General features: G+C 37.4%; 1 protein-coding gene across 1 annotated transcript in view; it reads right to left on the bottom strand.

Moving 5' to 3' along the window:
- TPP2 (tripeptidyl peptidase II) overlaps nucleotides 1–18,525 on the bottom strand; it is a gene marked incomplete at its 5' end in the record, with an annotated part of 32,628 nt that overhangs the window by 13,225 nt on the left and 878 nt on the right. Inside the window, 10 exons of the mRNA XM_010131954.1 lie at nucleotides 6,372–6,410; nucleotides 8,159–8,237; nucleotides 8,443–8,687; nucleotides 10,567–10,704; nucleotides 10,986–11,082; nucleotides 13,050–13,150; nucleotides 14,660–14,776; nucleotides 15,902–16,056; nucleotides 16,825–16,931; nucleotides 17,805–17,881. Of these exons, the coding sequence (XP_010130256.1) occupies nucleotides 6,372–6,410; nucleotides 8,159–8,237; nucleotides 8,443–8,687; nucleotides 10,567–10,704; nucleotides 10,986–11,082; nucleotides 13,050–13,150; nucleotides 14,660–14,776; nucleotides 15,902–16,056; nucleotides 16,825–16,931; nucleotides 17,805–17,881 (1,155 nt within the window). The remainder of the gene's footprint in view (nucleotides 1–6,371; nucleotides 6,411–8,158; nucleotides 8,238–8,442; nucleotides 8,688–10,566; nucleotides 10,705–10,985; nucleotides 11,083–13,049; nucleotides 13,151–14,659; nucleotides 14,777–15,901; nucleotides 16,057–16,824; nucleotides 16,932–17,804; nucleotides 17,882–18,525) is intronic.

The following is an 18,525-nucleotide window of genomic DNA, read 5'->3' as shown; positions in this document are numbered from 1 at the left end:
TAAGATCAAGTCCAACCAATAACCCGGCACTGACAAGTCACCACTAAACCATGCTCCTCAGCACCACATCTACGTGTCTTTTAAATACCTCCAGGGATGGAGACTCCACCACTTCCCTGGACAACCTGTTCCAATGCTTTAAAACCCCCTCTGTAAAGAAATTTTTCCTAATATCCAAACTAAACCTTCACCAGTGCAACTTGAGGCCATTTCACATTTCACTCCTTTCACTTGTTACATGGGAGAAGAGACTGACCCCTACCTCCCTACAACCTTCTTTCAGGCAGAGAGTGGTAAGGTCTCCCCTGAACCTCCTCTTCTCCAGACTAACAACTCCAGTTCCCTCAGCTGCTCCTTGTAACACTTGTGCTCTAGACTCTTTACCTGCTTCATTACCCTTTTCTGGACACATTCCAGCACCTCAATATCCTTCTTGGAGTAAGAGAACAAATACTGTGTCCAAAACTGGACACAGTATTCAAGGCATGGCCTCACCAGTGCTGAGTACAGGGGGACAGTAATTTCTCTACTCCTGCTGGTTACATGGTTTCTGATACAAGCCAAGATGCTCTTGGCCTTCTTGGCCACCTGGGCACACTGCTGGCTCATATTCAGCCAGCTGCTGACTAACACCCCCAGGTCCTTTTCTGCTGGGCAGCTTTCCAGTCACTCTCTCCCAAGCCTGCAGCATTGCAGGGTGGTGGTGTGACCCAAGTGCAGGACCCAGCACTTGGCCTTCTTGAATCTCATACAACCAGCCTTGGCCCAGCAATCCAGCCTGTCCACACCCCTCTGTAGAGCCTCCTGACCTTCAACCAGATCAATGTTCCAGCCTATCTTGGTGTAACATGCAAATTTACTGAGGGTGCACTCAATCACCTCCTCCAGATCATTAATAAAGATGTTAAAGAGAACAGGCCCCAATGCTGAGCCTGGGGTCACCACTTGTGACTGGCCGCCACCTGGACTTAACTCCAGTCAATGGCTTTACTAAAGTCTAGGTAGACACCATCCACAGCCCTTTCCTCATGCACTAAGCAGATCACCTTGTCATAAGAGATCAGGTTAGTCAAGCAGGACCTGCCTTTCATGAACCCATACTGACTGGGCCTGATCACCTGGTTGTCCTGTACATGCCATGTGGTGGCACTGAAGATGATCTGCTCCATGACCTTCCCTGGCACTGACGTCAGACTGACAGGCCTGTAGTTCTCCACATCCTCCTTCCAACCCTTCTTGTAGATGGGTATTCAGTACCTCAGCCTTTTCCTTATCCTTGGTTACTATATTTCATCCTGCATTCAATACAGGATGAAGATTCTCCTTGGTCCTCCTTTTGTTAATGTATTCATATAAACATTTTTTATTTTTTTTTACAGCAGTAGCTAGATTAAATTCTAAGTGGGCTTTGGTCCCTCTAATTTTCTCCTTGCATAGCCTCACAAGATCTTTTTTGTCTTCCTGAGTGATCTGCCCTTTCCTCTACATGCCATAAATTTTCCTTTTCTTCCTGAGTTGCAGCTAAAGCTCTCTGTTCAGCCACAAGTATGAAGTGCATGACCAGGCAGCCCACCTAAATAAGACTTCAGCAAGACCTAGGCCAGAACATGACAAAACAGGTCACAGAGGCAAGCAAATGTAGAGGAGGATGTAGAAGTCAGAAACATGATATGGGGCTGGCTAAGGTAATTAGAATAGTATAAAGTACAACATAGTGCATTAAAGCAAACCAATCATTTAAGATGCCCTAAAAAGTTAGTTCAGCACAAAACTCAATCAGTAGTTTACAGAGTTTTCTGAAAGACACCCTTTATTGAGACAATTTCCTAAGAAACCTGTCTTCCTATAAATATTATCCTAACATTTCAGGGTTTCCTTCTTGAAAGTCCTCTTTGATCTTACTTGGCAACATATGTTTGGATTTATGCATCTAAATATCTTTGCATTCTCAAGCCTCGTGTATATGAGAAGGGTCCACTACTCTTGTTTAAGTTTCAAACCAAGCATAATCGGATTAACAAAATGCCACTTACGTGGATAAACACTTTCATTTAAGAGACTAATTCTATGTCGCTAAACCATCAACAGTAAAATGCCATCTCCCCATTCACTCAGCTCAGTACTTTAGGTTTCAGGAGATTCTGCAAGCATTACAAGTTATGACCATTGAAAGTAAACTCGTGAACTTGAGACCCAGGCACCCTCCTTTTCCAAAAGAGCTTACAGAAAAAGAGGCACACTCTTCTCTGCAGACATGAAACTTATTTCATGGGATAAATAAGGTTTAGGTGTTTATCACAATTAACTAAACTAGCACAAGACCATAAGATGGACTGAAGGCTTCTTTCTCCTCTATTCTGTCTATAAGCACTAGCATCATTCATAAAACTAGAGAGTTCCCTAGATACCAGAAGATCCCAGAACGACACTGTCATCGCCATTACAAAAACATTCATCATTAGAGATTAATGAGAAGGCAACTCTTCACAATTCGGTGCTTTAATCTGTTTTTTCATTCAAATTTTGTACTGTTACACAGCCACAAAACTGCTAGAGTAGTGTACTGGATTTGGTTTTATATATACCTGTTAGAAGATACAGAGCTAGACAGAGAAAGGCAGCAAGAGAGCAAGCTGTCCACTGAAAAAAAAAAAAAGCCTTTAAGAAAACTTTCAAGAAATCTGCCCTTTGCTTAACCTTGAAAACAATTACATTTAAAAACATTGGAAGCATGTAGGATATGCACTTTGGTCAGTGCAGTTTGATAAGCTTCAGTGAGATCACTTAACTAGAACTACAAACTACATACATCAACAAGTACAATGCCCTCAAAATGGTCACCTGTTAAACGAGCTCCATTAACAGTTAAAGATTTAAACTTAGATTTTTGTTCGATGATTCAACATCTGGTATTTTATATGGAAAAGATAAACAAACTGTTATTTTTACTTCAAAGCAAAACAGCAAAAATCAACCTCAGGAAAGAGGTCCTTGAAGGAATACGTCAGGTATCATTTCCCATCTAATACACACCACGCGTATCTGCATACACACACAGCTGAATGAGCACATGGAATTACATATAATTTAAGATGCATACGATTTGTGTGATGTTGCTTATTTTTACGGCAATATTCTTATTTAATTGAAAATGAATGAAGTTTCTTGAATTCACCAGCCAGGTTTACACAAAATTAAATCAGACATACTTCGTCCTTGTTTTGAAGGCCTCCTGATTAAACAGGGATAGTGTCTCAATGCTCAAAGGAAGTCGTCCTTTTACATTTGATTTCACAATGGTATTTATTAATCTTCCACTAGTACTTATCCATATCTGCGTAACATGTTTCTTGCTTCAAACTGGAAGAAAGAATGGCTAAGTAGGGAGAAAGTCGTGTTTTCTATCGCTTAGTTTGTTGTTACATACTACTGTTCAAAAGCTGTATTATTAAAACAAAAAAACCCCCCTCCTCTTACAGACCAAAAAAAGCCAGTCATCTGTTCTCATTCTAACTATGTTCAGGACAAAACTTGGAAACAACGGGAAAAAAATAATCAGATTGTAACTGCATTATAGAAGTTAGGTTGTGAAAGAAGAAAGGTACATAGAACCAATTTTTCACATAGTTGTTTAGCACGTACCTCCCCATTAGAGACTGAGGACACTTCAAAGGTTACATCAGCTTCAAGTCAAGACAGTAGGATTCTCTATCTCACCAGGGACCAGCTCAAAGGAAAAATATCACTTAATTCTGAACTTCAAACATTTCTCTCTGACTACTGAACCTGTGAGAAGATTTTTTTTTTTTTTTAAGTCCTGACACACTGAAGACAGGAAGACATGAAGTAAACCCATGCCCAAGGGTTGTTTTGGGTTTTGTTTCAGATTTGGGTCATTTGGTTTTTTTTAAAGATAAAATTAAGTTCCCCAGAATAGGTCTTTGATCAGAAAATTATGGATTAGGCATACAATTCTGCTGTACGTGTCTAGCAAAACAAAGATACCTGCTTATTCTGCAGATAGGACCCATTGACATTTTCATCCAGTTACAAGAGTATTAACTATCTTTAGAGAATTAGGCTGCTATTTCCTGGCATAATAACCTCAAACTGCTATCAGGCAAAACAGAGAAGCTGTTGAAGTATGGGCTGGATGAGCAGCCTGGTGGATTGAAACCTGCTGAAGGGCCATGCCCAGAGGGTGGTCATCACTGGCATACAATTGGAGGCGAGTAACTAGCTGGACTGAATCCTATTCAACACATTCATTAATGATCTGGATGATGGGGCAGATTGCACCCTAGGCAAGTTTGCAGATGACACCAAACTGGAAGGAGTGGCTGATACAGCAGAAGGTTGTGCTGCCATCCAGAGGGTGACTCTTCTCCTCTACTCTGCACTGGTGAAGCCTCACCTGGAATACTGTGTCCAGTTACAGGCTCCCTTGTACAAGGGAGACACAGTCATATAGGAGAGAGTCCAGTGAAGGTCCACAAAGATGATGTACTGCAGAATCTCTCCTATGAGGAAAGGCTGAGAAAGTCGGACTGTTCAACCTGGAGAAAGCATTTGAGGTGGTAGAGGGGGAATACCGTCAATCTGTGTAAATATCTGTAGGGAGGGTGTAAAGAGAAATCCAGACTCCTTTCAGTGGTGCACAGTGGCAGGACAAGAGACGATGGCCACAAACAGAAAAACAGGAGGCTCCCTCTGGACATCAGGAAACACTTTTTCACAGTGGGAGGAGACTGAACACTCGGGACAGGTTGCCCTCAGAGGTTATGTAGTCTCTACCCTTGGACCCATTCAAAAGCTGGCTGGGTATGGTCCTGAGAAACTAGCTCTAGAAACTCATGCTCAAGCAGGGGGTTAGCCCAGATGATCAGAGGTCACTTCCAGCCTAGAGCCATTCTGTGAAAATAAAAGTACTTCCGAACAACCAGAAACAGCCACCCTGGATTTCTGGTAGTGTCATGCACATAGGTGCATGTAAACTTGTAAACTAGGACGCCCTCAGTTGCATTCTCAGAAAAACACATTCATTAATGGAGCTCTTATGGATTAATGCTCTGAAATACACAGTTTTATTTATTTGCTGCTAGTATGCTGATGTCTTATGAATGACGTGGAAGTATCAAAAACAGTGTTTATTTTGGCTTGGCTGGGTATACTGCTCAGATGTGAACATGAATCTCTGTTCTAAAAACAGAATTAAAGAACGTGAAAGCTCTTGGATCTGTTTAATAGGTTTGGTTATGTAAATTAAAATATGATTAGCATTTAACTCCCTTCTTAGAGATTCACATGGGATTTAAAATCATCTTTTAAAAAGTGACCTGCATAGTTTTCAGATGCAGTACAAAAATAAAATTGCAGCATCACACTTTAAAATCCCTCTTGTAAAGCCTAATCGCATATCGCGCAGATATTACACCAAGACCAGTGTAAGTTAGCAGATTCAGTTACCATCTGGCTGTTTAGAAAATAATGGATTACGGCAATAAACTGTGTTATTCATGCCTCTCATGCCTTAATTCTAACAAGAATACTGACTAATTTGCATGTCCCTTGAAAACAGAAGAATGTAAACAGCCTTACAACTTAAGAACAAAACAAGAAAAAAAACTCAGTCTTATACAGGTATCCTATTAAAACAGATTTGTGAGTTTTTAATACACTGTTTCAGTCTCTGCTGGCAGAATATTTACCTAATGTAAAAAACATCAGAAAGCACAACATTAAACAATCCTGAGTTAAAAGTCACTCACTCCCTAGCCAAAATACCTCATACACACTCCAGAATTCTCCCTGTAAATTCCTGCTACATCACTGTATAAACTCCAGCCTATTACAAATTATATTCAAGTAGAATCAGGAATTGAGAGACTTTTCAATCGAGTCTGTCCATCCTAAGAAAGAACTGGGTTTTTTATCACTGTAATGAAGCCAGCTCTCATTTAAGTAGACTTGGCATACAGCTGGATACTCAGTTCTACACAGTGTTAGGTTCATATTCAGTTCTCAGTTTGCAGACAAAATAAAGTAGGAAGAAACACTTGCCACAGAAAACCTTGACAACAAATACTGAAGATTCCTGAGTATTTCATAAAAGGAAAAATTACAGACCACTAATCACCACATGCATTTTTACAGGACTTATTGCAGAAGTATCCAGATGCTCACATGCCTCTCAGCTTTATATTATAATAGTGTTTTGTCATCCTACCAGACATACTTGAGGTGCTGAAGTAAATAACTCAGGACTAAGGAGGTAGGTAAGGGAGACAAATTCAAAACCAATACTGGTAGACAAATTAAGTCATAAGCAAAAAGACTTAAGTATATCTTTTTCAAAAACTAACATTCAGTACCTTTTTAAATTTTCCTTGTCGCTTTGCTGCAGACTGCCCCTGGGAGTTAGAATAACATACTGTAAGAAAACATGCACACACCACACAGGATGGAGACACCTTCTGTGTACAATTATGGTTATACTTTCAACCTGAAGATTTTCAAACTTTTAGAGAGTCACATCTATGATCAAACATGCTCTTAAAGCATGCTCTTTCCAGTTTTTAAAATTAATAAAACAATGCATTACTGTGTATACAGTCCATTATTCCTGTAAGACAAGCAAGTGTTGTTAACCACTTAGGGTTAGCTTAAATTAATAAATTACAGAAATTCAGCCTCAAAAGTGTAGATTTCAGATTTTGACTGTTTAGTGGCATCGTTCTATTTCATAATAAACATACAGAAATTTGATACATTTCCTAAGACCACTTTGTTGCCTAGACCTCCTTTTTTGTCTCCTGGTACATACTGCGTTTCACCAAAGGCAGCAAAAAGTATCTGAATGCTATTTGATACCATCCTTCTTCCAGTGAAATATGACCATAACAGTAGTGCCTTAGACTACGATGTGAGACATGCCTCCACTAGAATTTCCGTGTAAGCTCTCAAGTATTCTTCATCACATGCAATTTAACAGGTAGTACCTACGTACTTCCTACTACCCATCCCAGAAACTACTGCCTAAAACCACTTGAAGGAATCACAAAGAAATATAAAACTAAGTATTTTAGAGTTCTTAGTTACTGGAGTTTCTCTCATTGATGCATAAATTCTCCTGACAGACATTATCTAACCTGCAGTTACGTGCAATTTGCTCCAAAAGTACTACCTACAACAAAACCTGACTAAATAAACTAAACTTTTCTACTCAACAAGATCTAAAGGTATGTGCCCACCTACACGCAGGAACTTATTTTCTATGAAAGCATACTCTATTTTTATACACATTGTTCAGCCACATCTAATAATATATGGACATACATGAACTACATCTAAATAGTAACAATCACCAGGATTGATTCAAATTTATTCTCAGCTTTGCCACCTACTTTAAAATAGGTAAGAGAATCTTCTAAATACCTTATCACCAGATACACACAAGAGTGATCTGGTTACCATAATCACTGTTGTACTACAGATTCATGAAAGTTACAAACCAGTTTTTACAGAATGCTGCTTTATGAGCAAAAAAAACCCCTCTACAGCTTTTTTTCCTAGCATTACAGAGATCTTGCATAATTCTGTTGGAGCATACATTCATATTAGTGGTTGACAACATCACTGTGTAGCAGGTATGAATATCTGCTTATGCATTTGAGTTGGCAAAAATTCCTACTAGTTTGTAATAGTAACATGTAGGTGTTAAGAAAGCACATAATTTTTCTGAAAATTGTAAACATGCAAGGAAGAGTATGACTGTTTATTAGAGAAAACCATGCACAAACCACAATATATATGCATGTATTTTTCTTTCAAAAATTAAACTAAGCTAGGCAATTAGACAAATCACTTTAAAAGGCTCCACATCAACAAAAAAAGCAGTTACTTCTATAAATAAAAGGATGTTGAGCAAAAGAACTAGAATTCAGAATTTAGAAAATGCAATTAAATTTGAAATGAGACAAAAATAAAAATAGAACTCAGAAGTTACTGACTTCATAATGAAACAACTGCTTCAAAAATGCGTTACGCTAAACCTAGTGTTCTTTAAAGTAGTAAAACCATGAAATACAGAACTTCCTGGCATGCTGTTTACTCGCTTCAGAAGTTTCAGAAAAAAGTGTTATCCATTTCAAATACTCACAGCTTTCTTTCCAAGTTCTGTTTTAGACAGTGTAAGAGCTCCTGCAAGATAACATCCCGGTCCTGCTCCTTTAGGTATTCTATTCAAAGAAAGAAAGTTTGGTGTTAAAACCAGGTTTGTTAATGTTCCATGGGGACTACAGTGAGGAATGCAAACAGGGAAAGAGCAACACAAGAGAAATCAGCAAGCCTAAAGAGATAGACGCTATCAAAACACCATTTTAGTTAGGTGCAGAGACAGCTGGTTAGATAGAGATGAGAAAAACCAAGACGTCAGTAACTTACTTGTCATCAGGCAGAGATGTAACAAAGAATGGCTGACTGTGCTTTGGTGGTAATGTCAAACTGTTGGATTTCTTCTTCCCTAAGAGAGCAAGGCTATGGTTTTCATAAATATCTAAGCTCAAGGTACTAGACAACCTGTGAGAAACAATAAATGGAAGATCTTTTATGCGATCCAGCTCGCTGTTCTGCTCATGACGAATTTGTAACCGAATAGTGTAGTCTCCTTTTTCCAGTTTCACAGAATACTGAAAGAAAGAAGTTCTCAGGTCAAGATTAAATACTTCATAATTTGCAAAGAAACACAGAAATAAGACTGTCACATTCTTCTTGACCCATATAGTGCTTATCATTTAAAATACGCTAGATTGCTTGGTTTTGGAATCTCCTGAAAACAGTGCTTTCAAAACTTGATATCAACCAGACCACATTTTGGATTGACTGGAAAAAAAACCCGTAAGTTTCCAGACTATAAAACAGACTGATATGATTTGTTTCTATTCCTAAATTAATACTAAATACTAATCAGAATTCTTGATAAACTTTCTTTTCAAAACCTCTAGCAGGTTTGTCTTGATACGCTTTCAGTGCACTATGTCACTTCGGGTACTCTGTGGTTTTGATCACAGGATATCTTCTCCTGTCTCAAACACTGTACCAGCTTTCGCACTAAGGGACCCAGTATTCCTGTAAGATTTAAGGCTGCAGTTTAAAGATCTGACAGACTCTTTGCCCTGTAAGCTTTTTATACATTCTGTTAGGAACATGCAGACAACATGGCCTGACCCAGTATTCCTGTAAGATTTAAGGCTGCAGTTTAAAGATCTGACAGACTCTTTGCCCTGTAAGCTTTTTATACATTCTGTTAGGAACATGCAGACAACATGGCCTTCATTTAAAAAAAAAAACAAACAAAAAAAACCAACACCCAACCTCTCAAGCCCCCCAACAAAACAACCCCAGACTCACAGATTCTCCGTTTTTGAAAACATTCTTTCATTACTATCAACCTGAAAGAGCACCACAAGAATGTTTTGAGCAGTAGCATCCTAAGTTTCCTTTCTGTTGCTATAACAGAAAAGGCAATCCTAAGTAGAAAGGGACAGTAATTTAGAACTACTCCTTCCCCTAGAGTCTCCCTCTCCTGGGCTAGGGAGTCATGCTTTCTGTTCGTATTTCTTCCTGAATTCAGTAATTTTGAATTGTTTTAGAACTGTTCTATGATGCACAACACCAGAGATTTACAGTGTGGTGATTCACCTGGTGCAAGAACAGACTACTTTGGTGATTTTTAGATTTTATAGCACCTTAAAAATACAGGTAACGGAACACAAGTCTAAATAATGCAATTTCTGAAATAGAAGATTCAAAAGACACACTTTAAAGTTGATCTTTCGTATTCTTCCAGAATGGCCAATCTATCAAAATAAACATTACATTGTTTTACATTTATTTAATATTTATAATCACAAGTTCAACTGTTATTTTGAATCGCTAAAAAAATTGTTTCAAACCAGAAAACTATGGAAAAATGTTTCTCTCATGCTTCTCTTCCCTTTCCTTTTTTACCCTCCCTTCCCCTTCTGCCCCATCCCCCTTTGCCCCCCCCAGCCATGATCCAGACACGCAGTCTATTACAGCAAAAAGAGATTCTCAGAGAGCCTTCATGTATACAGAAATCTCTGATCTATCACTGGACAAGTCTGATTACAGAAAAAACAGTGGATACTTTCTACCTTAAATAGGAAAGTTCAAGGTATCATCTTTGTAAAACACACAAACATAAAGACAACAAGAACTTGAATTCACTTCTTGAGAAGCATCAAAGTCACAAGAAATCACAAAGTAACAGCTTTTTGTAGAAATAAACCAGAGCATAACTGTTTCTTTCCTTGGAAGAGGAAAAAAAAAAAATCATAACATTCTATTTCATAGAAACAAACCAATACTTTTTCTTTTAATACAAATATAACACTACTGAACCCGTCTTCCTGTGAAGATAGGAGAGCATTATACCTATGCATCAGGAAGTGTTAGGAGCTAAAAGCAGGCCTGGGTGGTGAAAAAGAATGGAAGTTTTCACACTGTGCTGAAAATGGAAGGTAAAATAAATACATTGCTCTGTACCTGGTGTGGATAGGCATCTCCTGAACCCATTTGTCTTTTGTTCTGGTCAAAAATAATCCACAGCTGGCTATCAAATTCAGATTCATACAACAATTCACAAAGCAGTGGACAGCTTGGAGTTACTTCTCCACTCTTAGGCTATTAAAAGAAAGGTCAAAACATTTAATCCACTCTTGAATACAAGAAATACAATATTTACACATGTACTCAAAAGGATACCTGAACTCAAGCCCATTTCAAGCAACAGTAGCTTCTGAAGATAACCACACGAGACTTTTGACTTGTAGAGAGTCTAGAGTGTGAACCTAGACCTTGTTTCTGATAGAAAGCCAGTTTAAAGTTAAAATCTGGCTTTAGAAAACATATTGAATTTAGTACTCATTTAAACAAAACAAAAAACAACCACCCATAACCCTTACCTGATGGAAGTTATAGGTCAAAATCATCTCATACAGTTGACGATTATTTGGTAAGATATCTCTGGAGCCCAAAGGTTTTATTTTTGCACTCACTGGTCTGCAGTTATACAACAACAACAAAAAAAGACAACAGAAGGTACTCTTAAGAAACACGTATCCTCTATCAAAATTTTCCTTGCCTAAGCAGAAGCATATTCTGAAGTACAACTGAATTCAGCACTTAGAATAACATCTCTTAAAGCTTTGTAACTACCCAGCCAGCATAAATTCCTTAGTTAAAATTAACGTCAGTTCAAAAACAAGGTTTAGTGACATTACAGACACTGCCCAAGAAAGAAGCTAGTGGAACTTAGCAAGCTCATCTAAATGTTCAAAATTAAAGGTCAAAAAAAAATTAAAAGTTAGGTTACTCTACATCTCTGATACCCATGCTGCAACCAGCATTTTTACTCCTAGATTGAAAGATTAATGGCACAGTAATTAGAGGACAGAGTAAGTAGTTGACAATTGTTTGTTACAGAAGCTTATATCAGGAGAGAATCTCTAAGAGGCTTTACAAAAATCAGAATAGTAATACAGAAGGCTGTTAACATACACTACCTATGCAGTGTGTGTTAACTCGGATACAGTTACAACAAGCTATTGTACAGAGCAGCACAAACACTTTAAACCTTAAGCATCAAAAAATATAGGCTAAATGACATCGGAAAATTAGAGCTTTTGGAGTAAAAGTTACATAATGACAGATCACCTTCATTCTGCTAAGTTTACATTTCATTCATTCATTCTGACGACCTTTAATTACACGATCAAAATTTTTCTACAAAGATTCTGTCAGCTCTTTCATTGCCAAGAGCACAGATTAGTCATCCAGTAAAATATTTTTGCTGGGTCAGGCCACAGGTCCATTTAACCCAGGTTGCCTAGTCTGTGTCAGATACCAGACAGACTGCTGACAGAAGACTTAAGTGAGTAATGCCACACGTGACACTTCTCCATAATACTCACACTGCCTCTAAGCATCTGAAATTCAAGAGTTTGAATGAGAAGCCATTCAGTACTTTCTCTCCTGTGTGTTACAACTCATTATTTTTATTCCAGAGACACTACTGATGCTTTAATTTAAATACCTAAATATTTCTCATTAGTTCACTTAACTGCAGCTCAACTGCCACAGTGCCTCCAATATTACAAGATAAGAGTACCTCCATTTTAAAAACCAAGAATGACGCAAAAATAGATTAAGAAATTCTTTTATTTCCTCACTTAAGGCATATCAGGTATTTCTAAATCTAATATTAGGTGACACGTTTATTGCTTAATAAATGTAGTCACCTCCGTTCCAGTTAACAAGTATGCAAAAGCCCCAGAGTCCAAGGTTTCCACTGAAAGGCCAAAATAATGAAAACCTTTGGATTACTGACCACTGTGAAATTGTCTGGCCCAAGTCTTAAAAATACTACTTCAACTGTACATTTCTTTTTCCTCCTGAAGTGACCAACTTTAGTAACTGCTGCACTGGTTTTCAACAAAGCTTTTTCTCCATATCAACACGTGTCAAACTAACAAGTGAAACAAGTTTCCACACAAAATTCTGCACCAGATCCTACAAAACCACTTCCAATCATGCAAGAGAGAGAAGAGTCTTCCCAGGTCAAAACTGGACAGGCTCTAAAGCAGCTGCTTAAAAAAAGAAACAAACCCAAAACAACATAAGTAGCACCAAGTAACTAAAATTTGATTCTTTAGGTATTAAAGCACTTTTTACCTCTAAGTGTCTCCTTCAGAAGCTATGGAATATTTTTGTAAAAGGTGTTTGTTTTTTTTTTTTTTCCAAATAGCTTGAGGAAAATAATTTGTATGGAAAAACTCACCATAATTCTCCTAATTTTTAGGTTAAAAGGAATCAAAAGACAATGACGGGAAATTTTTTAACTGATGCTTCCAAACCTACTTAAAATTTCACCAGAATATCAATGTTATCCTAAATTTCACTGTTAACTTATTACTGTTTTAACTACATACTTTTTTCACTTTTCCAATACAGTTCACCAGAAATTCTACCTGAGCGTTTGAACCCAGCTTTTCAGATTTATGCATGGAGCAATATCTTCATACTTCAGCAGGGACTGAACATCAAATCGTACGATGCCTTCTGAAGCATGCTAAAGAAAAAGTATATAACAGTTATGTTTGTGCACTTACATCAGATGTGGACCATGTGATAAGTCTCAAAAATACAACACAAGCTCTATTTATCTATAAGAAGTAATACTGCACAAGTTTAAACTTGTCACAAGTTTATTTTACAACATAAGATATACTGGGACCTGCAAACTTAAGCAATTGGAGCTGAAGTCTCATTTATACTTATACTCCACTTCCCCCCCCCAATAATTTAAGTATTTTGTACAGAATTGTATAAATAACATTTCAATAACATGGCAGGGCTGGGTTTTGTTTGTGCATTTTTGATGCTTTCCTTTGAATATGTAATTCAATAAACACAAGTAGTATTCATCTAGTACTTTAAAGTACTTTAAAAACAAGTACTTTACAGTGCTTCTGGTTAGGATTATTATTACAGAATAGTTTAACTTTACAAAAAAGAAACAACACTACAAGCGAGTGATGGGAAAAATAATTTTAAAACTTATTTTTCTAGCAGTAACCCATGACAAAGCCACCATTTTACCACGGTATTAAAATTTATTTTATGAAAGGTACAGGTGCTCAAGAAGGACGGGCAAAACTATTTGTTCTCCCTCATTTTAAACTCTCCATTATTCAGTTGATGTAATCTTGCTCTACCGCTTCAAGACTTGTTACCTTAGCACAATGCACCCACTTTTTTTCCCCAGTTTATTCAGCTTTTAGAGCCTGAACACATCCAAATTCATGCATGGGACAGCTATAAATTCCTCTGGCCCTTAGCTGAAAAAAAGGGAGGAGCCAGGTGCTGCTTCATGTAGGTATTGCCTCCTCAGTTCTCAAAGAGAGCCCTCTCCTGAGGCAGGCAAAGTCAAGCCAAGCCAGGTTGCACAGGACAGCAAAGAACACAGGAAAAAGACAAAGTACTGTAAATATTATGATACTAATGTTTTTATCAACTTTTTCAATCCTTTAGTATCACAGAGCCTTAGCAAACACTACACTGCCCAGCCACTGTGCCTTCAGCTACCCTAAATGATGGATCTCAAGCTAACAGGCGCATCTCAGTAAAACAGTGAGCAGAAAACAAATTTTAGCGACATTTTATTCTGAAAATGGTATTCAGAGTATTGCCTTTTAGCAATGGTATATTGTTATAGATATTCAAGTTCAAGAACTGTGGTCCCAGCAAATAACAAGTGTTTTTTTGCACAAACACTTGTTAGTTTAAGTATAGTCACAATTTCAGCCTTTTAGTATGTCCTTTCTATTGGTGTTGGGTTTTCTTTTCCTTTCTATTTTTTTCTCCTAGTGATTTATAATGAAAATGCATAGAAAAAATAAATAATGGTAATGGGCATTTCTGTGGGACTGAACTCCTATTTTTAAGAGAAAACATGAACATCTTATTAATAAATCTATGTTTAGCCTTTCTAAACACAGGCAACAAAGAAGAAAATTTTTAATTCTGAGATACCTCAGGAATTCAAAATAATTCAAAAGAGAAACTCTGAAAAACTTACCATGTTTAGCTGAGGAGTAGCACAAAGTACACCATGGAAAGAAATTGTGTAATTAATGCTAACATCACTAAGGCTTGCCCACCACCGAGCAACGCAGAATTCAATGGTTTTTCCAGCCTGGGTAACAAAAGCACATCGTTAGACTCAAGCTCGCATCTACCCCTTCTAGTCACCCCAGCCTCCCTCATCCCAGGCCATAAAAATTGAAGCATAGCTCAAAGAAGACCTTGTTATGTCCAGTTTACTCCATCTGTGGTTTGTACAGGACCAAATAAGACATTATACTTGGTCCAGAAAACACAAGACAGATCCAACAAAACAGGATGACTGATGACCACTTCAAAACAAAGAGTGTCAGGGTATTCTTAAAGAGAAAGCTGCAGCTTCTAACCATTTCATCTTCCTTTCCTATCCTTCAAACTAAGCAGACTAGGTACATATAGATGAGTACTCATAGATGAGTTTAATATGTGTGCTCTAGAAAATCTGTATCTGAAAGAGATCCCAGTTTCTGCCTAAATAAGATGACATGAGGTTTGGGAAGTCTGGGGTTTAGGTTTTGTTGTTGGTTGGTTTTCTTTTTTCTTTAACTAACATGATAAAATTCACAATATGTCAGTGGGACTAGCTTAGCTTATCCCCTACCTGACATTTTCAGAGAGGGGAAGGGACTGAATACCACAGAAATCATAACCACTTTTAGGCTTTAGAGCTGTACAACTAAATTGAGCAAAGCATGGGATAAACTTGAGAAATGGACTCCAGCATCCATACCCCATTGGTTCACACTCTGGTTCTGTTTTGGACTCTTGAGCTAGTGTTATTCAAGCTAAGCCTGCTGTATCTAAGCAGTAACATAAGCCAGTAAGTTATCACCTGGCTTCAACTTCAAGATGTCCCAAATTACCACATCGAGTACTAAAAGTAAAATATGCTGAACTACATCTATCCAACAAGTCATAGCCCTTGTTTGAAAGGGAAACAAGCAGGTTCATATAAACAAGTACCAACAAACTGAAGAGAATAACACGTACTGTAAGGGCATTACCAAATAATTGATACACCAGAAAGCTATTAGAGATGTTTTCAAAACCAAAACCCAGATGCATTTATTACTGTAGCAAATGCATGATTTCTTGGGTTTGAGGTTTTCCTTTGGGAAAAATCCAGAATGAGTTATGTTATACTGCACTGATATATTACTTTCTCTCTCGTGCCCCATGCCACCCTAAGGTCACTTACTAAGACAGGAAATGCTTCGGTCACTGATCCTTTTTCCGGTAAGGATGAAAATTTGTAGAACTCATGACTTCTATACGCTTTTTGTTTAACTAGTTGAACAGCATGAAGCACAAATTTGGCAGTCACGTCAGCCGAACATGAACTTACTGTCACTTCTAGATTAAAGAAAAACGTTGTTTAGTTTCAAGAAACAAGGATTTTCGAAGGAAAGCTGAGATTCACTAGAAAAACACTAGTTTTCTAAGTAATTTGTAATGTAAGAAGTTATGCAGTAAAGATCCTTTCAGATTAAGGAAAGCTACCTCAGTTCTGAGACTAGTTAAGAGAAACACAACTCAGCTAAATGGTGAAAATTAATCATATAGTATAAAAGTACAATCTGTACAGGACAGACTGTTGCTGAATTCCAAATTAAGAGTCTCATTACTAACTTCAGTTTAAACAAAAGATTCTTGAAAAGATTATTATTTAGTAAGACCACACAAGAACAAGAAAAAAAAAATCCCTTTTTTCCTCCTTGCAGAATTATGAGCTACTTATCCATTATGAAAATCACATTTTCTTCAGTTAAGACATCCACCCAACACTACATCCATACACCTTAAAAACCAGGCAAACCTCAAACAATACTACTTTTACATAAACACGAGGTATTCCTCCAGTATATGGGCAATCACTTCAGATTATATTTGCTGGTTTCTAGAAGACTGAGAATCAGGATTCTGCTATACCAGAAGCCATGAAATAACCCAAACTCACTCCTTCAAATGCTTCAAATCAAGTAAATGTTTTACATATTCATGGGTCAAATCCTTCAGTTCTTATTCAGGCAGAACTCAAAATGATTTCAAAATGATTTCAAAACTACTTTGTCAAGTCTGACAGATATAATTTTTTAAATTTAATGTGGTCATTTTTCTTACCAGCCCACGTAGCTCCCTGTGGAACATCAAGGAAGTGCCTTCGGATTTGACCAGGTTTAAAATGAACATCTGTATATGTCAGGTCATAACCTGATAATTCATCTACTCTGTATGTCAAAAAGAAAACACAAACAGTAATCAAACATGCTGTGTACAATAAGGATATTTAGTTCACAGCACCAATTATTTTAATCTATATATTACAGAATCTGACAGCATAACGTATCTGAAAATTTTCAACTTATATTTTTATATATAATATAAATTAAATATAAATCAGCTCCATCACATTACATGGACACCTTTCCCACCTCCCCAAAGCTACTTGCTTAAAAGAATCAAAGAATCCTAGTTTTCAGTGGATCTGCTTTTTCAAGGCTTGAGTGACTTTCCACTACTGCGGACTAAGGTATGTAAGAAGTAGTATTTCTATGAATGAGTTCAAGAAAAGTTACATTTTTTTCCTCTCAGGGCAGATTGTCCAATGAACAGGTTTAGTAAGACACTCTCCTTCCTCATCAACATCACTGGTGTTTTAACCCGTGACAAGCACAATACTAAGTCTCTAAATTGGCTATATTAAAGTCATGACAGAATGTTGCCAATGTTCACCTGCCAAACAAAGCCTCCTACCTTTATGTAGTCTCATCCACCAGTTAGAAACAAAAAACACAAAACTGCAGTTGACCCACACCTGTAAGTATATTAATAGTTCGGTCAACAAAGCCAGAAGTCATCTGCCTTCAGATGAATCAGGAAGCCACTGTGGCTAAGCCCACCAGAACACACTTCCTTCTGGCTGCCAGGACCAAAAATAGAAAAAAGCCACCGCTGTGTAAGTCTGCTGCTAGAATCTTTTCAGATGTCTGCTCCCTGTTAAGTTCAAAAACTCCCAGAAAAGAAGGTGGTGAAAGAAAAGACAACAAGTGGGTACAGAAAACTAAACTTTAAAAATGCAGATGAAGCCTGGGTATACTGACCTTGTTGGTATAACAACAGTTATTGGAACTCTGAACAGCGGGCCCGCATTAGGCATTGCTATATCATATCCACACACCTAACAAAATAAAGTACACCCATTTAAAAATCTTTGGTCAAAATGAAATTATAGACAATATTAAACTTAAAACAGTTGCAGAGCATGTTGAATCTTTGTAGTTATCACTGAGGGGAAAAAAAAAAAAAAAAAAATCTTTATTTGACCACTGTTACCCTAGAAATAGTAAACCAACAACATCCACCAAGAAAAAGAACTAAGTTTTCACACTTATACACATTTCAGACTTCCCTCAAAAGATTTCAAACCACATTTGACAGTACCTATATCACAAGCTCAACCTAGTGTCAACTCGGAATTTGTCCCCAAAACTATTTTATTTCAGCTATTTTTGTTGTTGTATTAAAACTATTTTAATCCTTGTTTTCCAGGATTAGGTTTGAGAAAATACAGTGCGATTTACCATGCCTTTCATGGCTTTAAGGACTGTCTCTGAAAATTTTTTCCATCATCACTTTGCCAAATGTTCTCAGAAGACTTGCAATTCTAAGCATCTTAAGCAAGTCACATTTAAAGAGCAAGCTGTTATCTTCATTATGATCAACTACAATGCAATGAAAAAATTTCAGTGTTAATATAAGGCTTGGGATGAGGATGGAGAGGGCTAAAAAATATTTTTTATTGGTGGATTTCTTTAGCAGGAA

Source organism: Buceros rhinoceros, unplaced genomic scaffold (genome assembly GCF_000710305.1).
Source record: "Buceros rhinoceros silvestris isolate BGI_N320 unplaced genomic scaffold, ASM71030v1 scaffold8272, whole genome shotgun sequence".
NCBI lineage: Eukaryota > Metazoa > Chordata > Aves > Bucerotiformes > Bucerotidae > Buceros > Buceros rhinoceros.
Note: the sequence above shows the minus strand (reverse complement) of the source record. Positions and strands in the feature narration are given on the sequence as shown.